At 56.3% G+C, this 24,494-nt stretch overlaps 1 protein-coding gene across 1 annotated transcript in view; it reads right to left on the bottom strand.

Annotated features, from left to right (window-relative positions):
- The window catches only part of LOC122385324 (WAS/WASL-interacting protein family member 3-like), a 41,862-nt gene that overhangs the window by 10,900 nt on the left and 6,468 nt on the right, over positions 1-24,494 (bottom strand). Inside the window, exons 3-5 of the mRNA XM_043373522.1 lie at positions 9,325-9,510; positions 3,165-3,397; positions 248-343 (exon numbers count right to left, since the gene is read on the bottom strand). Coding sequence (XP_043229457.1) covers positions 248-343; positions 3,165-3,397; positions 9,325-9,510 — 515 coding nt within the window. The remainder of the gene's footprint in view (positions 1-247; positions 344-3,164; positions 3,398-9,324; positions 9,511-24,494) is intronic.

The following is a 24,494-nucleotide window of genomic DNA, read 5'->3' as shown; positions in this document are numbered from 1 at the left end:
CTTACTCACTCCAACTAAAAACACTTCACACAAAGCAGCAGCAATGAAGCGTATAATACAGCATCATAAGCACACACCATTCTTTCAGTTCCAAATATTTATGTGAGAACATACCACCACAAAACACCAACAATCCTTCACATCACCACTGGTGCCAAACTCGATAAACGTCTCCTGTCTACAGCTGTACCACCAGCTGCCATTCACCACACGCCGATCCTTCCATCAGCTCTTTCTCAATACCAACCATGAACGGCTTGGCACCGGCCGGCGGTGCCAGCGGCGCCTCTCTGCGCAGCGTTGACGATGAGTTACTGGGCCGCATGGCGCGTCTTTCTCCCGTCTGTGGGGGGTGAGCACCCGGCAGTCAGGGACGGAGTCGGCACGGGCAGCGGCACCCCATGGCACGAGCACACTACAGCCGGAGCAGAGGCGGGGGTCAGGCAGCGGTGGAGCTGGGATTTGTCGTAAGGAGTTGAGGCTGGAGTCTCGCTGCATGTGTCTAACCATTAGACACAGTAGAAGAAAGCGAAGGAACGTATGGAAGTCTGTGGATGAAGATTGTTGTAACGGCTGGATCATTAGCGAATGAAGACGGTAGCTGCGTTGGAAAGGTCCGCGGAGGCAGGCAGCAGAGGCCAGCAGAGGTGCAGGAGCAGCATGCTGTGGAGCGATGCAGTTGTGGTGCTGCTCAGAATCTGGGGAGCTAGATGCGGCGGCACAGTTGGAACAGGAGTTGGAGCGTACGGGAGGATTACGGTCCTGAAAGATATACTTGAATGGAGGTGGCTCCAGACGGAAGAACAGCAGTGGAAATGTTGAATGGTGGTCTGGTCTTTGGACAAAAAAAAAAACAGACGTGGCCGTAGCAGGAAGGAAGAGTCAAGGAAGAGGAAGAGTCAGCGGTATCACAGGGCCACTTAACCCTCGCATGTGTAGGGGGGGGGGTCGGATGGACCCCCCCCCCCCCATGGTTTTTCGCGAATAACTCGCGTAAAAAGCGGCCGATCGCGACGAAACTTTCAGTACCCTCGCATTGATCAATTTTACACCTACCCTGAAAATTTCATGACCCTGACCCAAATGACCTTTGACCTGTGACCTCTTTTCCGAGACCATGTTTGACCGGAATCGCGATTTCGCGTATGTCGGCTGGCACTAGCCGCGTGTTTGCAAGCTTTTCGTGGTTTCAAACGTTCAAACATGTGATTTGATGTTACTCCCGTGTGTGTCAAGGTCACCTGAAGGTCAGGTCAGGTCATTGACCTTTGGTGACCTCGGGTGACCTCGGGTCACTTTTTCGAGTTTTACATGTTTCTAGGCTAGTTTTTGGAGCTGAATTCGAATTTAGCAACCATTTGAACATTTACGAAGTAGTTTTGGTGACTTCGTAACATGTTACGAAGCTGTCAGAGGCGGTTGACACGTATTACGAATACCCGTCACGACGCCTACTGGATGACCTGACCTGACCTGACCCGACCTGGTCTAAATGCTTCAAGACATCATCTGTGATCAAAACTAACACGATATTCGTGATCAGCACCCCGAAAAACCCCTTAGCAGCCACACTTTACGACTTTCTAACAGGTCCCGATTTTCCCGACTTTGGGTCATTGACCTGACCTGGAAGGTCAACCAATGACCTAGGACCTTAAAATTGGGTATCATCGGCTTCCTCTCGTCACGGGCAACACGCTCGTTTTTTCCGCGAAGCTCTAGCTCGATCAGGGGCCAAACGGCAAGGGGGGGGGTCCAACCGACCCCCCCCCCCCCCCCCCCTACACATTAGAAGCTGGCAAACGCCGCACACATGCGAGGGTTAAATGGGTGAAATGCCCCTACTGGAGTCTCTGTCTCTGTCCCAGGAGTGGCAACACGGGCAGAAAGCAACAAAGGACTCGAACTTGAACGGAACCATTAGAGGATACCACGGCAAACCACACACTCAGGCGCCAATGGACAGCCCAAATACATCTGGCCACCCACCAAACGCAAACAAATGGCGGCCGCGGGTTCACGCAGCGACACACCATGCACGTAAAACACGCACTGCAAGCACGCTATGTTCATGCACGCTAGCCGACCGGACCTATCGACCTGTGGGGGCTGTGTGTAGTGGGTCATACCAAGCTTACCCTGTGTGGACTAGCCAACAAGCACGGCGATGTGGTACTGACCAGTGTGTTGGGTTTCAGCCCGTCAGCCCCCTCCCCCTTCGCCTCTGCACCCACGCCTAAAGCTGTCATGTGTCACCCGGCTCCCCATACGTGCCCACGGCCCATGGCATTGGCTACCCCCCCCCCCCCTCCCCCCTGAGACAGACAGGGCCCTGACAGGTCAGTTCAACAGAGTCGGACCATGGTCATTGGGCAAGGATAGACGCCGCCACACCGTCAGTACCCTGGTCTGTGCCCCTTCAGTGTACCACGACCGCCCCCGCACCACTCCGGAATTGTTAGTGTTGTGGTCGTATACATAAACAGAGCCACATAAACAGCCCAGAAATGGCACAAAGAGAGCTAGAAGGGCTGCAGATGGAGAGATGAAGGGACAAGTGGAGGAGAGAGGGATGGGAGAGGAGGACGACGAAGATAACAACATAAATAAATAAACGCAACCGGTCAGTCACGGTCGGTCTGGGCTAACGGAAAGAGTTAGGTACGATGGCAGAGGGCGAGGGAAGCTTTACAAAGCGGTGCGGCGCCAGGGACCAGTTAGATCCGTGACAGGTGACCTTTAGTGTCGGTGTGATTTCGCGGGCTTCGTCAACTGACAGCCAGCCGCGGGGCGCGGAGTGGCAGACTGAAAAAGCCCTGGTGGCCCACGATAATAAGGCTGCTTGTCGTTGACCCACCTTTTTAACTTCTCTTTATATCAGTACTTCACTGAATGACCCTCTTCACCCCAGTCTGATAGCCGTGGCATCTTCCAAACATTAACATCATGTCGTGAACTCGTTGGTACACTGATGTCCGGCAGATGACTGTATTGTATTTTGCATTATATTGCAATGTGACCCTCCCGTGGCCCACACCGCATCTACCCCCCTCTTCCTATCGCTTGTGCGACCCTGTCATGACGCTAACTGTACATTCTTCCTCACCTCGGCTGTCAATGCGCTTACATGACTCTCCCACATCCCACCCCCTCCCCTCAGTCACCTGTGGACTGCTGGGCACGCTCCGACTCGGCGGCAGCTGGCCGGTGGACGCGCTCGGCTTGAGGCCGGCCGGCGGCGGCGGAGGCGCCGCCAGCGACCGGTGCAGGCTCGAGTTGTTGCCCGCCGGAGCCGGCGACGGCCCCGACGATGACGACTGGGCGGGCACGGGCGCAGGAGGAGGCGCCGATCCGCCCGGCCGCCGGTTGGGAGGGAGCTTGGCCGGTCCGCCGGCGCCTGAGGGCAGAGCGTCAGGCCAGGGTCAGTCGAGCGCATGAGGTTAGGTCTAGGTCAGTCTGGCACCAGCGAAGGCCACGAGCATAGTTAGCACACCCCCATGACCCAGTGACGCACACAACGTTTACCGTCAACCACCTGACAAACTCCGCGCCGCAGTTTCGTCCGTTTGCTAAGCCAACACTCCACGTCAACGGCATTTAACCGCCCACAATTTACCAAACACAGCTGTATGAAACGGTCCCGGCGAGCGCCAATATTTACCACGCCTCAGTTAATTAGTACCAGTCATTTAGCGGACAGTGTGGCCAGTATAGAAGGCTCCTATGTGGGCGGTAGTGAATGTGCGGCATATGTCGTTAATCACGGGGGCGGCGGTAGACGGACGACCGCGGCGTTCTCGCACGTTGGTAAGACGCCGCCCTGTGAGCTGAATACAGCAGTTCGGGAGGGACCAGCAGCTCTCAGAAGATGCATTGAAGGATCACCCGAGTCCGCCCCGAGCCCGTAGCTGCGCGTTACACTAGTCTCTGGTAGACAGCGGCGCACAGTCAGTGCATGGATGGATAGTGTATGGTGCAGCACTGCTATATCGTATATAATTTCATGCGCAGAAGTGCCCTTTATTATTTAGTAGCCACGATCCCGGCTTTGTCAGATGAATGTTTAGTCAGCTGACTGTGAGACCGTTCCGTTCAGTTGTTATCGTGTGCGTGTCGGTATCGCCTGAAGCTCCGTCAAATATAGCGCGATTCTGAGCAAATCTCTGTGTTCCCGACCATCAAGATCTAAACATGGCGCGGTCGGTCGGTGTTCATTACTCGTGCTGAATTTCGCTGACATTGGTTCATAATTGTGTGATTAACGTGGATGATCTGTCCTTGCCCCAGCGCGGCCACGCGGCTCGGCGGTAGAAGACAGTCGACCTAGCCACCTAGCGGCGGCCAGTGACACTACTGGGCGCGGAATCACTCGCACCTGGTGCCGGCCTGCACATAGGTATCCGTGGCCTGGCGGTCAAAGGCGCCCGGCCTGTGCGCCGGCCGCGAGGAGTGACGCGGGTTCGTGCCCCGCCGGCCGCTGAACGTTTTGATCGCCACGACTATGGAAGACTTCACAGCTGCACTTGTCAGTCTGACGGAGCTGATTCGCCAACAAGCGGAGACTGCTAACCAGCGAGAAGAACGTCTAGCGGCAATCGTTGAAACACAGGCTGCAGCTACCTCTACTGCAGTTTCTACGAACAATCGCCGTGATGAAACCTCAGCAAATCGCCCGAAACTTCCGGCCTCAGCTACGCCAGCGCCGCGTCTATCTGGCGGCGCCAGCCTCAGGGAGTTTTCGACCTGGAAGGAACGACTCAACGGCTACAACATGCTGACCGGAGTAGACAAGCTGTCACAAAAGGAACAGCGCGCGTCTCTGTACACCATCGTCGACGACGAATGGTACCGAATCATCAAGTTCGGCCTCAGCGACGTCACGGATACTTCCGACCTGGATGAAACCATCGATGCTCAGCATGCAACAGGCTCCACCACTTCTCATCGGTGTGCAGGAGTGGCCAGAACCAGACGACTCGCTCTGGACAGCACGGAGACGGGTCTCAGCAACAAGACCGTCAACAGCCACCGCAGAACACGCCGCCGCAGAACACCCGCAACAGACGACGGGATGCATCCCCACCACCACCGCAGAACACCCGCAACAGACGACGGAGTGCATCCCCACCACCACCACTACGGGGATCTCAACGCCTTTTCGGCATCCGAGTTCGGGGTCTGTCGGCAAGACGGACGCCGAAAGTCGACATAGAGGTGCAGCACAACCATGGACGAGCAGTCATCTCCTGGATCCCCGACAGCGGCGCAGAGGTCTGTGCCATGGTACCCAGCAGGCCCGGCAGATTGGCGTCGACATGACACGCCTGTCACCGCCACCAGATCGCCTGTTCGGAGCAGCTGGAGAAGAACTCGACTGCAAAGGCACGTTCCTGTGCACACTCAAACTGGGTAAAGCAACAGCATCGTCCGTCACCGTCTGCATCATCCCGACCATCACTGGCGCTCTGCTGTCATGGGATCGATGTATCGAGCTCGGTATCCTGCCGACCGACTTCCCGAAGCAGATCAGCTGCGATGGTGCGCTGCCTCATCTGAAGGACAACAGCAACATCAGCTCGACCAGCAAGTCGGCCAGCAAGTCAACCGGCAACCTCATCAACAAGCTGGCGTCCTCGCGTCAAGATGCCAGTCCGTCCACACGGCACCAGGTCCAACAACCAGCAACCGCCTCTCCTACTCTGGCGCCACCGACGTATCCAGTCTGGCACCAGGAGCAAGGAGAACCATCGGAGGAGGTGAAGAACCAGCACCTGAACATGTTGAAGACCGCCTTTTCCGAGGTATTCGACGTCAATCGTCCACTTCGAGAGATGATCGGCGGACCCATGAAGATCGTGCTCAATGAAGACGCTCAGCCATACGCCGTCACCGCGCCCCGCTCCATCCCATTCGCCTGGAGGGACAAAGCCAAGGAGCAGCTGGACAAGCTACAGCGGGATGGCATCATCTCGGAAGTCACCCATCCAACAGAGTGGTGTCATCCACTGGTCGTCGTGCCGAAGAAGCCATCAGAAGACAACAACACCATCGATGTCAGGATCTGCGTCGACCTGACGATGCTGAACAAGCACGTACGTCGCGGCGCCCACCCTGCACCATCATGCCAAGACGTCATCACGAACATCAACAAGGACAGCAAGTTCTTCACCAAGCTCGATGCGAAGAATGGCTACTTTCAAGTGCCACTCGCTGAAGAAGCGAAAGATCTCACCTGCTTCATTACCCCATGGGGCAGATATCGCTTCGAGAGATGCGTCCAAGGCCTCAGCTCATCCGGAGATGAGTTCAACCGCCGAGGTGATGTCGCACTGGCCGGCATCCCCAAAACCTGCAAGGTCATCGACGACATCTTGTGTCACGACAGCACCTACTCGTCCCACCTCAAGCACGTCATCGACGTCCTGGAGCGATGTGCGAAGCACAACATCACACTCAACCCAGCGAAACTCCAGTTCGCCCAGCCAGAGGTCGAGTACTGCGGGTTCAACATCAGCAAGGACGGATACACCGTGGATCAGCGCAAGCTTCGCGCCATCTCCAACTTCCCAACGCCACAGAACCTGACAGACCTCCGCAGCTTCATGGGGCTGGTCAACCAGCTGGCCTCATTCTCAACTGAGACAGCGCATGCCGCCGGTCCGCTGCGTGCTCTACTTCAGCCCAAGAACCACTGGTGCTGGACCAGCGTCCACCAGGAAGCGTTCGAGGCAGTCAAGGCAGCTCTGCTGTCTGCACCCGTGCTGGCATTCTTCCAGACCGGTCTGCCAACAGCTCTCCACACCGACGCCACGCGTCTGCATGGCCTGTCATACGCGCTTCTCCAGCTTCAAGACGAACACTGGCGTCTCATCCAGTGTGGATCTCGGTTTGTCTCTGACACCGAGTCCCGATACGCCGTTATCGAGCTGGAGATGACCGCCATCTGCTGGGCTGTCAAGAAGAACCACCTCTACCTGGCCGGCCTGAAGGAGTTCGACATAGTCAGCGATCACCGTCCCCTCATCCCACTGCTCAACCAGAAATCTCTGGCACAAGTGGAGAACCCTCGTCTTCTCCGCCTTCGCGAGAAGTTGGTGCCATACCACTTCACAGCAGTGTGGAAGTCCGGCAAGACACACTGCATCGCGGACGCCCTCTCCAGAGCGCCTATCGACGACCCAACAGAGGAAGACCTGGAAGCTGAAGAGGATGCTCATCCTCATCTCCGCAGCATCGCCCTGGCCAACATACCGGAGATGTCCGATGACGAGAGTCACCCCGCACCTGACCTGCTCATCGACGAGATCCGTGCAGCTGCACGGCACGACGATGAATACCAGGCGCTGACGAACGTCATTCTGCAAGGCTTCCCCGACCAGAAAGCAGATCTACCGTCCAGTCTGCGTCAGTACTGGCACGTGAAGGACAGCCTCACCCTGGATGATAACGTCATCATCTGTGGAACACGTCTCCTCATCCCACGCAGCCTCAGACGCGACATCCTCCAACGACTTCATGCGAGTCATCAGGGCATAGAACGGACAAAACGACGGGCCCGACAGTCCGTCTACTGGCCCGGCCTGAACCAACAAGTTCACGAGACCGTCACCACCTGCTCAGCCTGCCGGACCTATCTGCCATCACAGCAGAAGGAGCCGATGCTGAGTGACCCAGAACCGTCCCGCGTCTTCGAGACGATGTCCGCGGACTTCTTCTCACACGCGGGCAAATCCTGGCTGGTCGTGGCCGATCGACTCTCAGGGTGGCCTATCGCCATCTACATCGACGGCGAGGGCGAGCCAACAGCCAAGATCCTGGTGCATCATCTCCGACAAGTGTTCGCCGCCACGGGCGCACCAAACTGCCTGAAGACGGACGGCGGACCCCAATTCACCGCTCGCTTCACACGAGACTTCCTGAAGAGGTGGGGCGTCACCCACATAGTCTCATCACCACACTACCCACAATCCAATGGGCACGCCGAAGCGGCTGTGAAGAGTGTCAAGAGGCTCGTACAGAAGTGCAGCACATCCGGTCGCCTGGATATGGAGCAGTTCACCATGGCGCTACTGGAGCTGAGAAACACCCCAAGGACAGACGGCCGCTCGCCTGCAGAGATCCTATACGGACATCCCATCCGCAGCACGGTGCCGATGCACCACACCGCCTTCGCCGGTCGCTGGCGTGCGGCCGCAGACGACTGCGACACGCGAGCTCATGATCAGCGAGAAGCCGCCAGGGAGCGCTACGATGTAGCATCCCGCCCTCTCGCTCCGCTGAAGATCGGCTCTCATGTATCTGTTCAGAGTCGCCAGACCGGACTCTGGGATCACTCGGGAGTAGTCGTCGCCATCGGCACTCACAGGGCCTACCTCATCAAACTGCCCAGCGGGCGCACGCTGTGGCGCAACAGGCGCTTCCTGCGCCCATGCCACCCGCTCGTCCCTACAAACGAGCGCAACGACGCTCGACCTGCAACGCTACCCGCCGCCACTACTACGAGAGCAGCGTCCTCAGCAGTAGCAGCTCCACCGAAGAAGCAAGTCCGCTTCGCAGACACCCCGCCTGATGTCCCCCGCCGCAGCACCCGTCAGACACGGCCTCCGAAGAAGCTAGTCGTCGACCCCACTCGGCGCTCCTACCAGTATGTGTGATCGACTGGGGGGAGGTGTACCGGTGATATCGACTCGGGGGGAGGTGTATGGTGCAGCACTGCTATATCGTATATAATTTCATGCGCAGAAGTGCCCTTTATTATTTAGTAGCCACGATCCCGGCTTTGTCAGATGAATGTTTAGTCAGCTGACTGTGAGACCGTTCCGTTCAGTTGTTATCGTGTGCGTGTCGGTATCGCCTGAAGCTCCGTCAAATATAGCGCGATTCTGAGCAAATCTCTGTGTTCCCGACCATCAAGATCTAAACAGATAGCGGCGCCAGGCACCTGCTGCATCATTCTACCTAGCCAGGAATCGAGTCTACTCGTATGTCACGTGATGGGAGCGGCGCCGCGTATGGGCCGAGCTGGCAGTGACGCCCCCCGCCCACCGTCGCGCCAGCCTACGGGCTTCCATCCATTGTACTGAGAGCGATTCTTTCACCACTCCGTACAGACCCCTCGTATCTCAGGACCTTAAAGATGCCATACCCGCCCAGGTAATGTAGATACCGCAGAAGCTGACCGTTTTCCCATCCCACCTTGTCTAGCGCGGCGGGCGTCTCGCAAATCAATCACCCCGCCAGTCGGCACTAATGGAGTATGAGCTATGAGACAGACTACCACTGTGTTACGCAGAGACCGAGCAGCGCCACCGTCTGATAACTCACCGATCTCTGTCCGACCCCGGCCCTGACCGGTCGGCCGCAGCTTGGGCATCCCACCGGCGAACAGGCCGCCCAAGCCGGGCGGGCCGCCGTTGGCGACCGGGGCGGCTCCGCCGCCGCCCCCGCCCGCGCCGGGCCGGCCCACGCCATTACTGCCGCCGCCAGCCGGACCCGACGGCTTGACATTTCCTGTGGAACAGAGAGAGGGCGTCAGTGAATGGTTACTGTTTGAGGGAAGGGTAGTGGCAGGTGAATAGGGCAGCGGATTGTCGTAGATGGTTAGACAGCTGGTTACATACAAACATCCCAAAACTGGAAGATCATAGGTGCAGAAACAGGGAAACGTCTCACGAAACCCCAAATGGTAACACATTTCACAGACGTATACAAGAAATATTTCATTCCACTGGTTGACCAACTTCAGCTTCAAACATGCAGAAACCAGCAGCAAGTCGTATAACATCGTCTAACACACTAGTGAAATGTGTAGTAAACTACACAGAAATTCAAATACCACTACATCTGATACATTCAGATCGCATAAACCACATCCCCGACCACTGATCAGCGCTGACTCACAATCGTTCAACCGTCGCGCGTTCCCGTCCATCACTTACACCCATCCACTCCACACTACCCTCCATCCCTCTGTGTAACAATCAGCTGTCAGCGGTGTCAAGCCGTGACTGCTGTTCCGATGTGCCAGTTACTAAGCGACCTCAGAGCGCGACCGCCGACCCAGCCGCTGCTGGATGATACCCCTCCCTCCCCGGGGCCGGCCAATGCTGTCAGGGCCTTCTCGTTCGACGGATGGACGACTGGATGTCGACAGTTGATGGCGGAAGGATCACTGATCCAGAGCCGATCCGAGGATGGCCGATGACATGCAGCGCAGATAGTGAGAGCTAATATTTGGGACTGAAAGGTCAGACGTGGCAGTCTGCGAGCGGCGCGGGGCAGTTGGGTGACATAAGCACTCAAAGCAGCCTCAAAATCAGGGATATACAGCCTAGTCTTGCCAGGCACGCTAAGGTGTATGTTTAAGTTCTCTCAAAATCAACGTCAAACTACCATCTACTAAGGACCTACACGGGTCACGAAAGCAGCGTAAAGCCGATTCCAATCAGAGCACCAACAGATAGCCGGATCGCCGCCGATACCGTCCCGGTGTTTGTCTAGGTCGCCTTGTGTGGGAAGGTACTCCGAGATTAGTGTGGTACTCCTGCGACAGCCAGGTACTGTGCGCCGCGCGGTCTCCGGGACTATCAGCCACAGAACGCGATAGGCCATCCAAAGCGCCGACCGGGACAGCAGGCCAACATCATCATCATCATCATCATTTATTTCGTTTGGAACTCCGTATTCACGGCTATTCTGTCCAAGTGTCAATACATAAATACATATACGCTGAATGGTAAAGATGTTAAAGGAAAAAAAGTACAGCACGTATGACGTGGTATCACACATTATAAGAGCCTAAAGCGCCCTCCTAAAGCGCCTGCGACACCCAGCAGACGTTTTACTGTCACGCACATCCAGGGCCAGTGAGTTCCAGCGTGCAACGGCGCGGTACCGGAAGAACCGCCGCGCCTGCTCGGTGCGGGGTTTCGGCAGCTGGAGCAGGTCGCTCTCAGTGGCACGAGTCTCCCTACTAGAGACGTCACTGCGGCGCTCGAGCCGCTCCGAGAGACACCTCGGCGCACTGGTATTGTTAACCAAGTAGTGAACAACACCGCAGTCACTCTCCGCCACAAGCTCGTCTATCTGGGGCCACCCGAGCTCCTCCAACAGCGGAGTCACGTGTGCTGAGCGGCGAGCTCCCATAACCACCTGTGCGCAGTGATTAATAACTCGCTGCACGCGGCGACGCTGAACAACGCCACAGCCCGACCAGACCGACAGACAGTAGCGGATGTGGGGGAAGATCAGCATCTCAACGATCAGTTTCTTCACTTCTTTCGGTAAGCATCGCGAAGATTTACACAGTCCTCCTAATGTGGCGTAGCATCGGCGAATCACCTCCGTCACATGTGGCTCAAAGGTCAAGCCAGAGTCGACAATTACACCCAATACCTTAATGCTAGCGGAAGTTTGAATAACATCATCTCCAAACTGTACATTAAAATCAAAGTCAAGCTGCCTCCTACGTGATTTTACAACTAACAGTTCTGTCTTTTTGGGGTTGATTTTTAGGCAGTTTTGAACAAACCAATGACTCGCAATGTCTAAAGTACATTCGGTATCTGTCTTCAGCTCTAAAATTCGCTTCGGTGATGCTAGATGTAAAAACTGAACGTCATCGGCGTACATCATCCTGACTGGCTGATATGATACGCACTGTTAACACGCGCACTGCAGGGGGGGGGGTTGTTTTCAACCCCCCCTGTGGTTTTTCGCAAATCGCGAGAAAACGGCGGCGCGTAGCGCCGCCAAATTTTGCATACCTGTTCTCCCAACTTTTGCACACCTTGAGTAAAAATTTTGACCCCAGGTGACTTATGGTCAGGTCACCAGGTCAGGTCAAGTGACCCTACCTCGAAACGTAAATTTCGAAGTTTGCAATCCCACCAAGCCCACAGTTGTTGAGATATGATCTTGAAACCCACAGGAAATGGTAAAGTCATCACGAGCTACAACTTGTATATCTCGGAATTTTTATATCGATGACCTAAGGTCAGGTCATTTTTGCGACCGGCCCATTATAAGTCAATGGGAGAAATTTCAACTTACTCTGAATGACATCCTATGACTTCAATACGCTCAGGATCATAGTATTACAGGTCCCTGTTGGTGATTTCACCGAAACATATCACTTATGACCTTTGGAAGGTGATCTCCAGGTCATCTTAGGTCACCTGAGGTCACCAGCGGTTTTTCTTCAATAACTTGAGATTGAATAGAGATAGAGACTCCGTTCGACGTTTATCGTGTTTTTCTCGTCAATGCAGATCGAATGTTATGCAACATGACCTATTTCGGTCAGGTCATGACCTTGACCTGAGGTCAAATTTTCAACTTGACCTTTCGAGGTCATATTATATATCATTCGATGCGCCTTGACGAGCTAAGAACGATGGCGTTCGAATCGATCCTCTGTCTTGTGTGCAAGACAAGTTATTCAAGAAAAACTACCGCGAAATTCCTGTTGTGAAAATCGTAACATTTTGTCTTCGGTGACCTCTGGTGACCTCGTTTTTGACCTGACTCAAAAATGATCTTTGTATTTCTTGTAGATCTCATCTCAACCTATCCAACGCCGTTTACCGCTTGTCGCTACGTTGCGCCGTTTTTGAGATATCAGGGGGGGTTGTTTTCAACCCCCCCCCCCCCCCCTGCAGTTCGTGTTCGGCTCAGACCCGCTGCAGTGCGCGTGTTAAATTGCTAGAGTGCATGGCACTGACTTTTCTAGTTGGTTGACTGAACTGCTGAACAGTCGTACTGACCCACTGATTGACTGGACTGGACACTGGACAGCCGATCGGCTAGTCTGATCGATTGACTGCTTATCGCATCGAACAGCTGGCCGATTGGATTTGCCCATCGTCACCTCCGTGACCAGAATCATATAACTGATGACGTAGCTGCCCCTACCCACCCTTCGCCTTCACTACCGTATCGGACGCGGACAGGGAGGAGGAAGGGAGGAGGAAGGGAGGAGCGGTGACTGACATAAGCCGTGGGCGTCATCCCCGGCCCGGCCCGTCACCGGAGGCCATATTCGGCCCTGCCAGACAGTGGGGCTGTGCTCTGTGCAAGGGCTCCAACGGCGGTGGAAGCTTTAACAGTTGCAGTGAGAGAAAAGGCAACAGTGACGATATACCAAGACGACTTCACCGGCGGAGACTTGACGATTACCATCAGTAGATACCTGCACCGATCATCATCCGCTCCCCGCCGTTCTCATTGCAGTGTCATGAAATGACCCCGTTCCCCCCTAACAACAGCCTCCGGCGCCGTCGGCATATGACGTCACCAGGGCTGGCCGCCAGCCCGGGGAACACAAACATGGCACAGCTCCACTGCACGGCGCCGGCGGGGTAACGGCGGCGGGGCAACCCAGCCCGGTGCACGCCGCGGGCCACAAACACAGAGAAACCGACTCATTAGCCGAGTAAACGCCGCCCGCAGACTGCATTACCGCAGTAGCGCCGCACTAACAACTGAAGCCGCCGACAGTGACGGGCGTGCTCAACACTCCTGTCGACAGACAAGGGGAGGGAGCTCCCTCCTTCCCCTGGCGGCTGCACTGAAGGGGGAGGGGGGTTCCTCTCCAGCCGGTAGGACCTCCAGACCATCTGAACGGCTTCCTTTCAGTCCACTGAATCGACAGGTTGGTTGGAGCAGACCACGTGGATAACAGAGGGGGACGGGCGGTCGAATCACTGGACAGTTCACTGGACCATGTCCCGTGCCCAGTGCGTAGCTCAACAGCCCAGACCCACCAGTCTGCCACCTGGCATCTCCAGCGCCGCTTCTACCGCCAACCAGCCGTTAGAGCCGCCGAATTCACCGGGAGGACACACGGGTAACACACGGGTCTGCTGGGATAGAGGCTTGAAATATGATGGGTGAGAACGGCGGCAGAAGACACTTATCTTCCGACAGTGCCCTCACTCAACCGGTATCCCTTTCCGTCCTCTCCCAACACCCCTCCCGTCCGACTGGTGTCCGGTACGCAGCGGCAGACGCGCCATACCACCACGTTAGGTGCGCGGCTCGGTAGCGCCCGGTAGCCTTGATTGTGGGGTGCCAAGGTCGGGCCGGTGGCCGGCGGATGGAATCACCGGTACGGCCGAGTGCCCCCTGCCCTTTGCTCTGCTCAGAGAGACTCAGCGTGGCGGCCCGCATGGAGCCGGTCTGGGGCAGTGTCCCAAAATTTGCCAGTTTGGGTGGGAAGTATCAAGTAACATCCAAATCAAAATAATTTTCCACTCTCACCTCCAATTTTCCAGAGCGATTTTTCACTCCCTAGTTTACCAATTAAGAGCATCTGCGTGCACTTTGTACCTCTCTCCATATTCGATTCAATGATCTTGTAAGGCAGCTCCCACATCCTCCAACACTCACAAATTAGGTAATTGTTGATATCTGTTTTCTGCTCTTTTTTGTACTCCTATCTGGCAATTTTCCACTCTCATCCCTCTTTATAGTGACGAATATTCCCCTCTGACACCCAAGCCAAAATATAATTTTGGGACACTGGTCTGGGGAGTGGTGACCCGCCACCGCAGATTCACATCGGGGTGGGGATACGCGCAGTCGCCCCCGCCGTAACTAGCAGTAGCAGCAAACCAGGCGTCACGCTCGCCCCAGCTCACACCACCCCACCCCAGCTCACCCTGGCTCACCCCAGCTCACCTACGCTCACCCCTGCTCACCAAACCGACTCGTCCGAGCTGCCAGTCAAGGCCGCGTCACCGCCAGAGCATAGCGAACTGAGCACGGCGCTACGGTGGGCAGCCGGGCTGAACTGTGCAGGCGAGCTGAGCACGGGTTCAGTGGGACCATAATGGGTGGAGCCTCTAACAGGACGGAGAGTGGTGCCAGTGATGAGGTAGATGGCATGAGATGGAATGTCCACGGGGATACAAGTATCTTGTCCCGTAATATAGCAGCGTGATTAGCACAAAAGTGATTTGGCACATGCAAAGGATGCACATTGTATGTCTCAGTCCGTGGCATTAACCCTCGCCCATGTAGGGGGGGGGGGTTGGTGCAACCCCCCCCCCCTGAGGCTTTTCGGAAATAGTGCAAAAACGGCGGCGCGCAGCGCCGCCAAATTTTGGGTACCTTATGGGGCAAACCTTGCGCATCTTTTGATAAAAAAAAATTGACCGGGTCATGTCAGGTCACGGAGTTATGACGTCACAAAGGGAACAGCCTCCGGCCGGATTTTCACAAACTGAGTGCCAACGCCCGAGGTTTCCTGCCGGTGGTACGGACATCGGTTGATGGATCGTGATGAAACTTCCCATGCATGTTGGGGCAAGTATTGGCTATCATATGGTATAAGAAACTTGACCGGGTCAGGTCAGGTCACGGAGCTATGACGTCACAAGAGGAACAGCGTCCGGTACTATTTTTGAAAAGCGCCCGAACCACTATTTTGCTAATTCTTGTCACCTCAATGGGAATATGCAGCAATATTAGCTTCTATAGGGAGCAAATGGACCTCCCAAATCCAAAAATACAATCAGATTTCAAAAATTTAAATTTTGATTTTTCGAATTTCTGCCGCCGACTGTGACCTTGCCGACTTCCGGCGCTCCCAACGCGCCATTTTTAGAGCTAGGGAAACGAAATACATACCAAACGATAGAGAATTGATCAAGAAACACGATAGTGAAGGTTTCAAGTCGATATCTCCCACCGTTTTGCTGCAATCGCCGCCGAAAGTTGAAACAAGTCTATTTTTCCGAAAATTTGACCTTTGACCGGTCAAAAGTAGGTCAAATGTTGACCTAGGACCAAAAAATATACCACCAATCGCGAGATCTCGGCGAGAGCAATCCGTTGGTCTTTTCCGCTAAGCTCTACGACGCTCCGTTTTCAAACGCCAAGGGGGGGGGGGTCGCACCAACCCCCCCCCCCCCCCCTGCATGGGCGAAGGTGGCAGATCGCCGTTTACGGGCGAGGGTTAAGGGATTGGCAATCCATGGCTTAACCTGAACGCTTTTCCCGTAAATATCTAAAACCGCGCTGACCACCACACTCACTCTCCAGTACCCAGCATACCCGTGGTCTGACTCACCAGCAACAAGATGGGCCTTGCAATGTCATTTGCACAGCGCGGCCTTGGTCCAAACAGCCGGGCCAAAAGCGGTCCGTAGCTTTGCATAACCCGCAGCGCAGTGCGGCTGGGGCACGCCGCCGTGCTGCGCTCTGACCACGTGACTGACTGCCAGGGCGGCGGCGACACACAGTACGACCGGAGCTGCGCGAGGCGTTGAGTAGAGTGCCAATGCATATCCCTGTCTCATCCTCTTCAGAAACAGAAATCTGAGTTCAGCCCACCAGCCGGCTGTGTGCCACTTGGCGGGGTGATATAACCAGTTGTGGGCGTGGCGTCCACGGCATGTCGTACATGAGTGAGCCCGTCCGTGACCCGCCCCTGTTATGCTTATATCCAGATCTGAGAGCAGCTACCGTGGCTCGTCCAGCACCACGTCCCAGGACCCGGTGGTCGATAAGGAGACCGGAGGTGAGCAGTGGTATGATGATTGAGAGGCCGGTCGATGACTGAGAACAAGGGACAGTACCAGTCCCTCTCAGAGGCTCCAACGGGCAGTACCCGTCCCTCTCCTCTCCCAGACGGTCCAACAATTCGGTCATGTCTCTCTCGGTCAGTCAAATAGTCTCTCCCTCTCTCTCGGCCGACTCACTCCAGCGACAGCCCAGCTCTCAGGCTCGCAGGGCGGCGCCTGGCTCAGCTCGCGGGGCGGCGCCCGTCCGACAGGGCAGTAACCGCCGCGCTCGCCGCCGCGGACCGATACCATCGCCGGTGCTGGTTACGTCACGACAGGCCATCTCCAGCGGCGGCGCGCGCGAGAGAAACACGCTGCCGTCCGCACCCCGCCGACACACAAACGGGAAGTCCGGAGAGGCGACCGGGGGCAACAGGAAGCTCGGGTAAATGCAATCACTCGTTACGTCTTCTACCGTCGCCTTTGTTCGGTGATTTTTTCATTGTGAAATCGCCCAGCTGCAAACAGAAGTGGTGAGCGCGCCACTGCAAAACTACAGATGTTTGGCATTTTGCAGTGCAGCCAACGAGACAGGCGCGATGTTTCAACACTCGTACCGCCCCCCCCCCCCCCCCCCTGGGCCCTGAGGACGGGACCCAGCCACAACAGACAGACTGGATGAAGAGCAGCAGGAAAACTCTGCAAGTTTACAACGTACAAATAAAGCCAGTATGGCTGGCACCAGTCGGGCAATACTGCATGACGGTGCGTATTTCAGCACAGTTCTGAAAGGCGGGATAGCGCAACATTTACTATTTGTATTCAACTCAGTGCCGAAATCGCAGGGAGGAGTCATGCACCTCAGGCAGATTTTATGCAGATATGAATAACGCCGTGGCTATGAAAATTCCGACCCCAGCCCCTCTATCATACTTGCTAATCGTATCCGTTTCACTAACCTCACGTGGCAACAGGTGCGCGACAGAATCGCACGGGTCGAGATCGCTTCCTTTCGAACGTAGGGAGCTACCGATGTCCGATTGGAGACAGTACCTTGAAAACTCCACGAGAAGACAGAAGGAGCCACCGTTGCCGTTCGGTGACCAGGTAATCGCCGTGGGATAGAACTGTGTCGCGGTCAACACAGAAGTAGCAGGTAAGGTGACCATAGCGACACCACCAGCGACCAGCCCCACCGAGGATAGTTCGCATATTTGCAGTGATGAGATTAGACAAATGAAACGGGAGGTAACGATGGGCGACATTGAGTGACGGAGGGTGAAATGAGGACCGTGCGGAGTGCTGTCGCTAAGCGATGCTGGATACTGTGAGATGACGTCAAATGACGAGCTGATGCCAGTTGACGCTAAGTGACGCTGCGTCACCAAAAGTGACAGTAGGTGACGTCGTGCGCTAATGATGAGTGATGACGTCTGTCTCTCCCCAACAAGATAAAAACGCCTAACGCGTCTAGGCACGGTTAGCCCCAATAGACCGGGTCACGCACCCGAGACAGCTTCACCACCGGAAAAGGGGACAAAACACGATAGTGGGGTCAAAACATCACATAAAAACTGGAGGTCACCGTATCAAACTATCAAAATCATCACCAATCGTCAGGTTGTGTTATGACAGTACGTCTCTACCTTGACTCCCTCTCAGTGTTTGACCCCCAGCCCGCCAGGTCAGCCCACCCGCCGGCCGGTCGATAGGCCCTAACAGGCGCCGATTGACATGGGTGTCGGGGCGCCCTGCCTGCTTCCGTCAGTGATTGGGACCACCGGCACGGCGGCGCCCTTCGGTACACAGGCGGAGGTGACAGCGGCGACGGCTGACATCCATCAGCGCAGAGACGGCGGCAGACACACCGGGTGGGTGGGGCCGAAAGGTCAGCGAAGGGCATGGTGGGGCGGGGCGGGGCAAGATAGGCGTAGCAGGCAAATTAGGTTAGGCAGGGCAAGGCAGGAGACCAAGGTAGTTATGAGACATGACAGGAGGCAAGACAGAACAGACGTGAATGATGGGACATAGCATAGAGCAGCATACGACAGGGCCGAACATAATTCTCTATTACCTCGTCTTAGGCAAACAGACACCAAATCTGAGCCCCCACCCACCTCAACCAGTCCAGGCGGAGTCCAGCCGGGACCAGTGCCGGCACAAACAGCCGGGATTATTTGCGTTGCAGACTGTACGGCGGCGGACTCCGCCTCTCGCCCATGGTTTCTATAGCAGATACATCCGGTGTATCCCGACAGGCGGTGATACGGTCATAGGACCGGAAACACTGCAGTGCTGCTGGTCCTGGTTGGAGAGGGGTCGCAACTTTTGACACAGTTCATCATACGGCCCGATCGGTCAACTGAAGGGCGTAATGTATCGATGCATTTGTATGAGCAGGTTTGAAATAATCCCACCGAAATAGATGATAAATTTAGCAGAAAAGGTATTGTTATACTGGAGCCATCAGTGTCATACTCAGCAGTTACACTGTGAAAGAAGAGACGCAACAACAATCCAAAGGTAAATCGATCATATAAAAACAGGATTGAATAAGGACCAAACGAGTTCCCTCATCCTGCAGGACCTCCCAACTCCTCCCGTCCCGTCCTCACTCGACCCGCCGCAGCCTTTTGTGGTCAATGTCGCAATGCCCGCACAGCGGCGGCGGTAGCGGGGGAACAGGAGCTTCAACATCGCACGGCCCAGAATCCAGCGCAGCTCGTCGTCACATATGCAGTCGCGAAACGGCGTCCGCTTCGATCAGATGGTGCCAGGACCAGGAGAAATCAATGGCAGTCTTGTTCGAACCCGACCCAATATACACTGAGCCTGCCCCCGCAGTCCCCCGCACCTGCGGACAATGCATTCGTGCTGCGCTGTTTGAGTGAGCTATCACGAAATCGATGCACGGCGTACTTAGCCGGGCGCCTTCTGATTACAATGGCGTCTGACCTCTGACGTCGTCTGTTTATAGCGGCTCCACCGGCAGTCGAGCGACTGCCGTGATCACGCACACCCGCGCGGCACGTGGCAGCCCCCCCCCCCATCCCACCCTCCGCTCCGCCCCGTTCCCACACGACCGGCACGTTTCTGGCCCGGTCGTGCGTCGGCGAAATGCGTCCGCCACCGCACAGCGCCCACTTTGTGCCTTCTGACCGTCTAAAACGGCGCACCGCGGCAGCATGAGGTCTGTAATTCGGGTTCCAGCGTGCAGCGCATAGGGCGCCGCCCCTCAGCCGCTCCTGCCGCTCGCGCTGAGGTCTGAGGTCAGGCCTGCGGCGCTCGGTCAGCGCGGAACGCCCGGCGCCGCGCTGCGGCCGGCGGAACTGGAACTGGCGCCTTATCACGGCGTGGTGGCAGCGGCGCGCTGCGGCGATATTTCCGGCCCGGCCGCGGCCTGCGCAGTCACTGGGCGGCCCGGAGCAGCCGTATCGTGCCGCGACCCAGCGCCGATAGACCATGGCGCTGAGGCCGGTGCGCAAAGTCCGCGGGCGTTGCGGCAGATGGTGGGCGAAGGAAGGTCAGTGGATCGCAGCCGGGCTGACCGAGACGCCCCGATAAGCCGCTATTCGAGCCGCTCTCAGAATGCCGCCCTGCACACGACACGCTCCGTGAGCTCCCACACAACTCCAAACGGCATTTGATGCATCATCCATGGAAATTCATAACTATAGCCCAAGCCATTCACAAAAATGCAGCAAAAAATCATCAAAACGATGATTGAACGGCCTTCGACAGCACATTTAAATCAATGTTCCGTTATCGCGCCGCCCTGTTTGGCCTGCTCTGTCAGCGCCGGCGGTATCAGTTCCCCTCCACTGACGACACACCGCTCTGGTATGACGCTCCGTCTATGAGGCCGTCGCGCCGCGCCGATGCCGACCTGGCACGCGCCTGACGTTACGGTTCCAGGCCGCCGCCGCGCCGCCGCGCCGCCGCACCGGCCGCAGTCAACGGTCGCGCCGCCGATCCGCGCATGGCTTTCGACACCAATATGATGGCGGGCGCGATGATCGCGGGGCGGCGGCCGTCCTTCATTGACCTGTGAGCGGCTGCCGTCTATAGTTTGGTAAGGAATCAATCCCGGACATCAGATCACTATCGCCTGAGCAATGAGCATCACCGGCGTCACCAGGCCGGACCTGCCGCCCCCTGGGAGTCGACGAGCCAGTGCCAGAGATGCGCCGACCTTCAAACGGCGGCGGTCGGCGCGTGATACAGCAATTGACACCTCCGATCCAACGGCGGCTGACGGCAGATTGAGAGGGCCGATGACGGCGGGCCGAGCAGGCTGATGACGGCTGTCTGTCTGAAGCTACTGACAGAGAGCTAGCTGTCTGGAGTCGCTGACGGCTGTCTTGAAGCTACCGATAGCGGGCTGTCTGTAACAACTGACACACGGGGCGAGCAGAGCAAAGCCACCGGCGTCCTCACCGCCATCCTGAAGGTCAAGTCAGCGCCGCTACATCAACAAAGACGAGTTTTCTTGTGCGTTTTGTGCCAAAGACGCGTTCCGTATCTGACGTGAAGAATCATCACGTGCGATCTGCGAACCTAATCAGCACCAGTTCAAGTCGGTATCATCCAAGCAGGATGTTTGTTTGCCACTAATTTCTAATGAGGTACTTGATAGGCAGCGCAGACCACAATTTACGTGCCGGGCGATCACACTCCGCTAACTCTCCAAGACATATTATCCGGCCGTCTATTCGCCGGATGCGGCTGGACCGAGGCGAGACCTTGGCATTAGCATATGACGTGCGGCGGGCGGCATCAACAGACCTGCTGCCGGGCGGCGGCGGCGGCGGCGTCTGAGGGATCCGCTGCCGTGTGTGTGGGAGCCGGCTGCTCTCTCTGGGTGGGGCGTACCGGCGCCGAGGCCGCGCCCCCACCCCGACCGGGGGAGCGGCCCGTCTGAGGATAGGCACTAACGCAGCGCGTGGGGTGACCGCAGAGGCCGACTCTGTGCCAGGACGACCGCAGGAAGGGCTCAGCGGAGTCTGCCGACCGCCACTTCATAGAGTGAACGTGGGGAAAGAGCTGGCGGCACACCGCAAACAGACCGGTATCAAGGCACCAGACTGGAACCGCCGACTCACCGCCGCGCCGCAGCACACGCCATGGATCACCGTCGGCCTCAAAATTACCCACCAGTACTTCTTGGTCAACACATCGGCCATTCATCCGCACCCACCGTCTGTCCGCCAGGTGGGACAAGGTGGAGCTACAGCACTGTCCTCGTTACTCAAAGGATACCAGCGCTTTTGACTCTAGCCCTTTAGGAGCGCAGGGCCTCGTCACACACAGCGCCCCTCCGTACGCGGGCGTGGATCTGAAACTGCGGCTCTACCAGAGCTAGACGGGGGGGGGGGGGAGCTAACCAGAAACTATCCTCGGCTGAAACCAGTGAAACCCATCATCTCCGTGAGCTGTGAACTGTGAGCGGTAAGCACCATGATCTGTAAGCTGTGAGCGATGAGCTCGTAAGCGCGGTCCGGCCCACATCCCACCAGTGGGTGAGTTTCGACACCAACCCACACAGCTGGCGGCCGCTGGGCCGGTCTCCAGTTGGCTGCAGCGCCGACAGCGCCGATCAGAGGCCACCGACCGATACTGAACGGGGAAACGGCGACTATCCGACCGCTAAAAATGGACGCCACAAATCGGCCAGCCGGTCAGCTGGGAGACAAGAATGCCGGGCACGTTAGCTAACAGTTGGGCTGTTTCCTCACGGTGATTTCGAACAGTTATGAATCAAACCTATCATATCGCTAGCGTTACGAGAATCAGATTTAGCTGCATCATGGTGTAATGGTCGTTCGATACGCCACAAGGCGAATCTGTTAGTTGATACACTCAACTCGAGTAGGAAGGTACTCAGTTGAACCAGGTATTTAAACAGCCCCTTGCTCGCCATGATTCACATTGCCTGTCAACCAGCGGTGTGATGCGATTATGATACGAGGGAAGTGACAGCCGAGGAATGAGAGCACAACAGTGCTCCATCACCGCGCTGGAGATCCCTGCGGGCGGGCGGTGTCTGGTCAGACCATCCCGCAGTGCCAGGCATAACACCTAGCCAGGCGGCACCGCGATACAGCAGACAAATCTCTGACCAGCGCATCACTAATGCAAGGAGCCCGATCAATGGATGAGGGGTGGGAAGCCTGATCGGAACCATGTGGGTCCGGAGAGCTGCGCTAGTGCGCTATCGCGACACGCCGCGCCCTGCCGAGTGATACGGCCGTTTGTACACACACAGTCCGCATCATTATATCAGCGAGCGCCGCTCCGACTGTGCCGACTCCGCCCTCTGATACTTCACCGAGTCGGAGCGGATGACGAGTGATGACTCCACCGGCGGCACGGGCCACTTTCACTGGGGAGTGTACGATACAGACCGGTCGGTGAGGAACGAGGACCGGTCAGACTCGAGAGACATCGCGGGTCAGGAACCAGTCTGATGCGCACACAGCAGCGGGGGGAGGTATCCAATCCATGATGAAACAGGAGCCGGCTGGCACAGCTGGTTTGTGCAATGGTAACTAGGAAGGACCTTCCATTCAAACTAGTCTGTCGGCAGACCGCTGTCCAAAAGGACGGGACGACGGCAGACTGGCCAACCGAATAGCACGCAGGTGTGCAATGACAACAGCCAGAGAGCGGTCACGGGTCAACAACCCAACAAACATATACCCACTGACCCACAGACCAACTACCTATCCTACCCGCCATGCGACCGGCAGACAGACAGTGACCCAATGATAAGCACACAGGCAGGGCGGACGAGGAAGCCGGAAAACGGTTCGGTCGACCGGGAGTTTCCCGACCGACCGACCCGACTAACGGAGCGCCTACAGGCCGCCAGCGCTGCCGGCGCGGCCCAGCTGCCGTGTGGGTACCTCATACCGTTCCATCACGTGACACAGAGGACGTCCGTGACACGGTAAATGACGTCATCACAAGGTGCGCTGGCCGGAACTGAGCTGTCAGGTGGACACGTCAGCACGTGGCAGGTGCCGCCGGGAGTCATTCCGATGACGCGGAGTTAGCTAGAGATGCCAACGGGAGGCCCCTGTGTGTTTCCCACGGAAGAGCGATTGTGAAAAGCGGCGTCGCTCCGACTCAGCAACCACCGCTGCAGCCTTTCTGATCGATCGCTGACCACTATCAGTGATCAGTGATCTGACTGGCAGCGGTGGCAGGTTCGCCAGAGACCAGTGCCGTGAGACAATAGCGCGATACTGTGCGATAATCGGACCCTGTCTGTAGGTTCATCTGCAGTTGCACCACCTATCGCCTTCAGCACTGACTACGCGCTGATAAAATTGGCTCCCATGAAACTCAACTGCATTCGGCTCGACAAGACAGAATAAAAAGTCAGATAGCAAAGGACGACATCAATGTCCCAAAATTTGTCGATTTGGTTGGGAAACGACATCCAAATTAAATTCATTTTTCACTCTTACCACCAATATTTAAGAATAATTGTCCACTCCCAACCAAGAAAACTTAGGATTATTTACCAGGAGCAGTTGTGTGGATGCCAGGTTTAGCATCAAACATTCTACACCCTAGAATAAAATACATGTTTTTGTTGTTTCTCACTCCTTTTAGATCTCATCGAATCAGCAGTTTTCTACCTCCCCCCCATTTTGGTGGGTATTTTTCCCCTCTGACACCCATGACAAAACTCAATTTTGGGACACTGGACGACATCCTTGCACCACGGGAGCTCTCATATTCACACATCTCATGATTCATGACGTCATACGACAACTTATCAGCCAAAGGCAGGGTAACCGTGATATCACCCCAGCCACCAAAGGTTCAATCGAACCTAAGACATAGCTACGAACGCCATGGGCGGGGCTGCGGGCAGAACCGGGGGCGGGTCCCCACTCTCGACCCGGGCGTCCATAGAAGGCCGCGCCGTGATCCGGTCACCATGCAGGCGACGCCCTCCAGCTGGGAGAGCCATGACTC

Source organism: Amphibalanus amphitrite, unplaced genomic scaffold (genome assembly GCF_019059575.1).
Source record: "Amphibalanus amphitrite isolate SeventyFive unplaced genomic scaffold, NRLGWU_Aamphi_draft 000214F_arrow, whole genome shotgun sequence".
NCBI classification, from domain to species: domain Eukaryota; kingdom Metazoa; phylum Arthropoda; class Thecostraca; order Balanomorpha; family Balanidae; genus Amphibalanus; species Amphibalanus amphitrite.
This window is presented reverse-complemented; position numbering and strand designations above follow the sequence as displayed.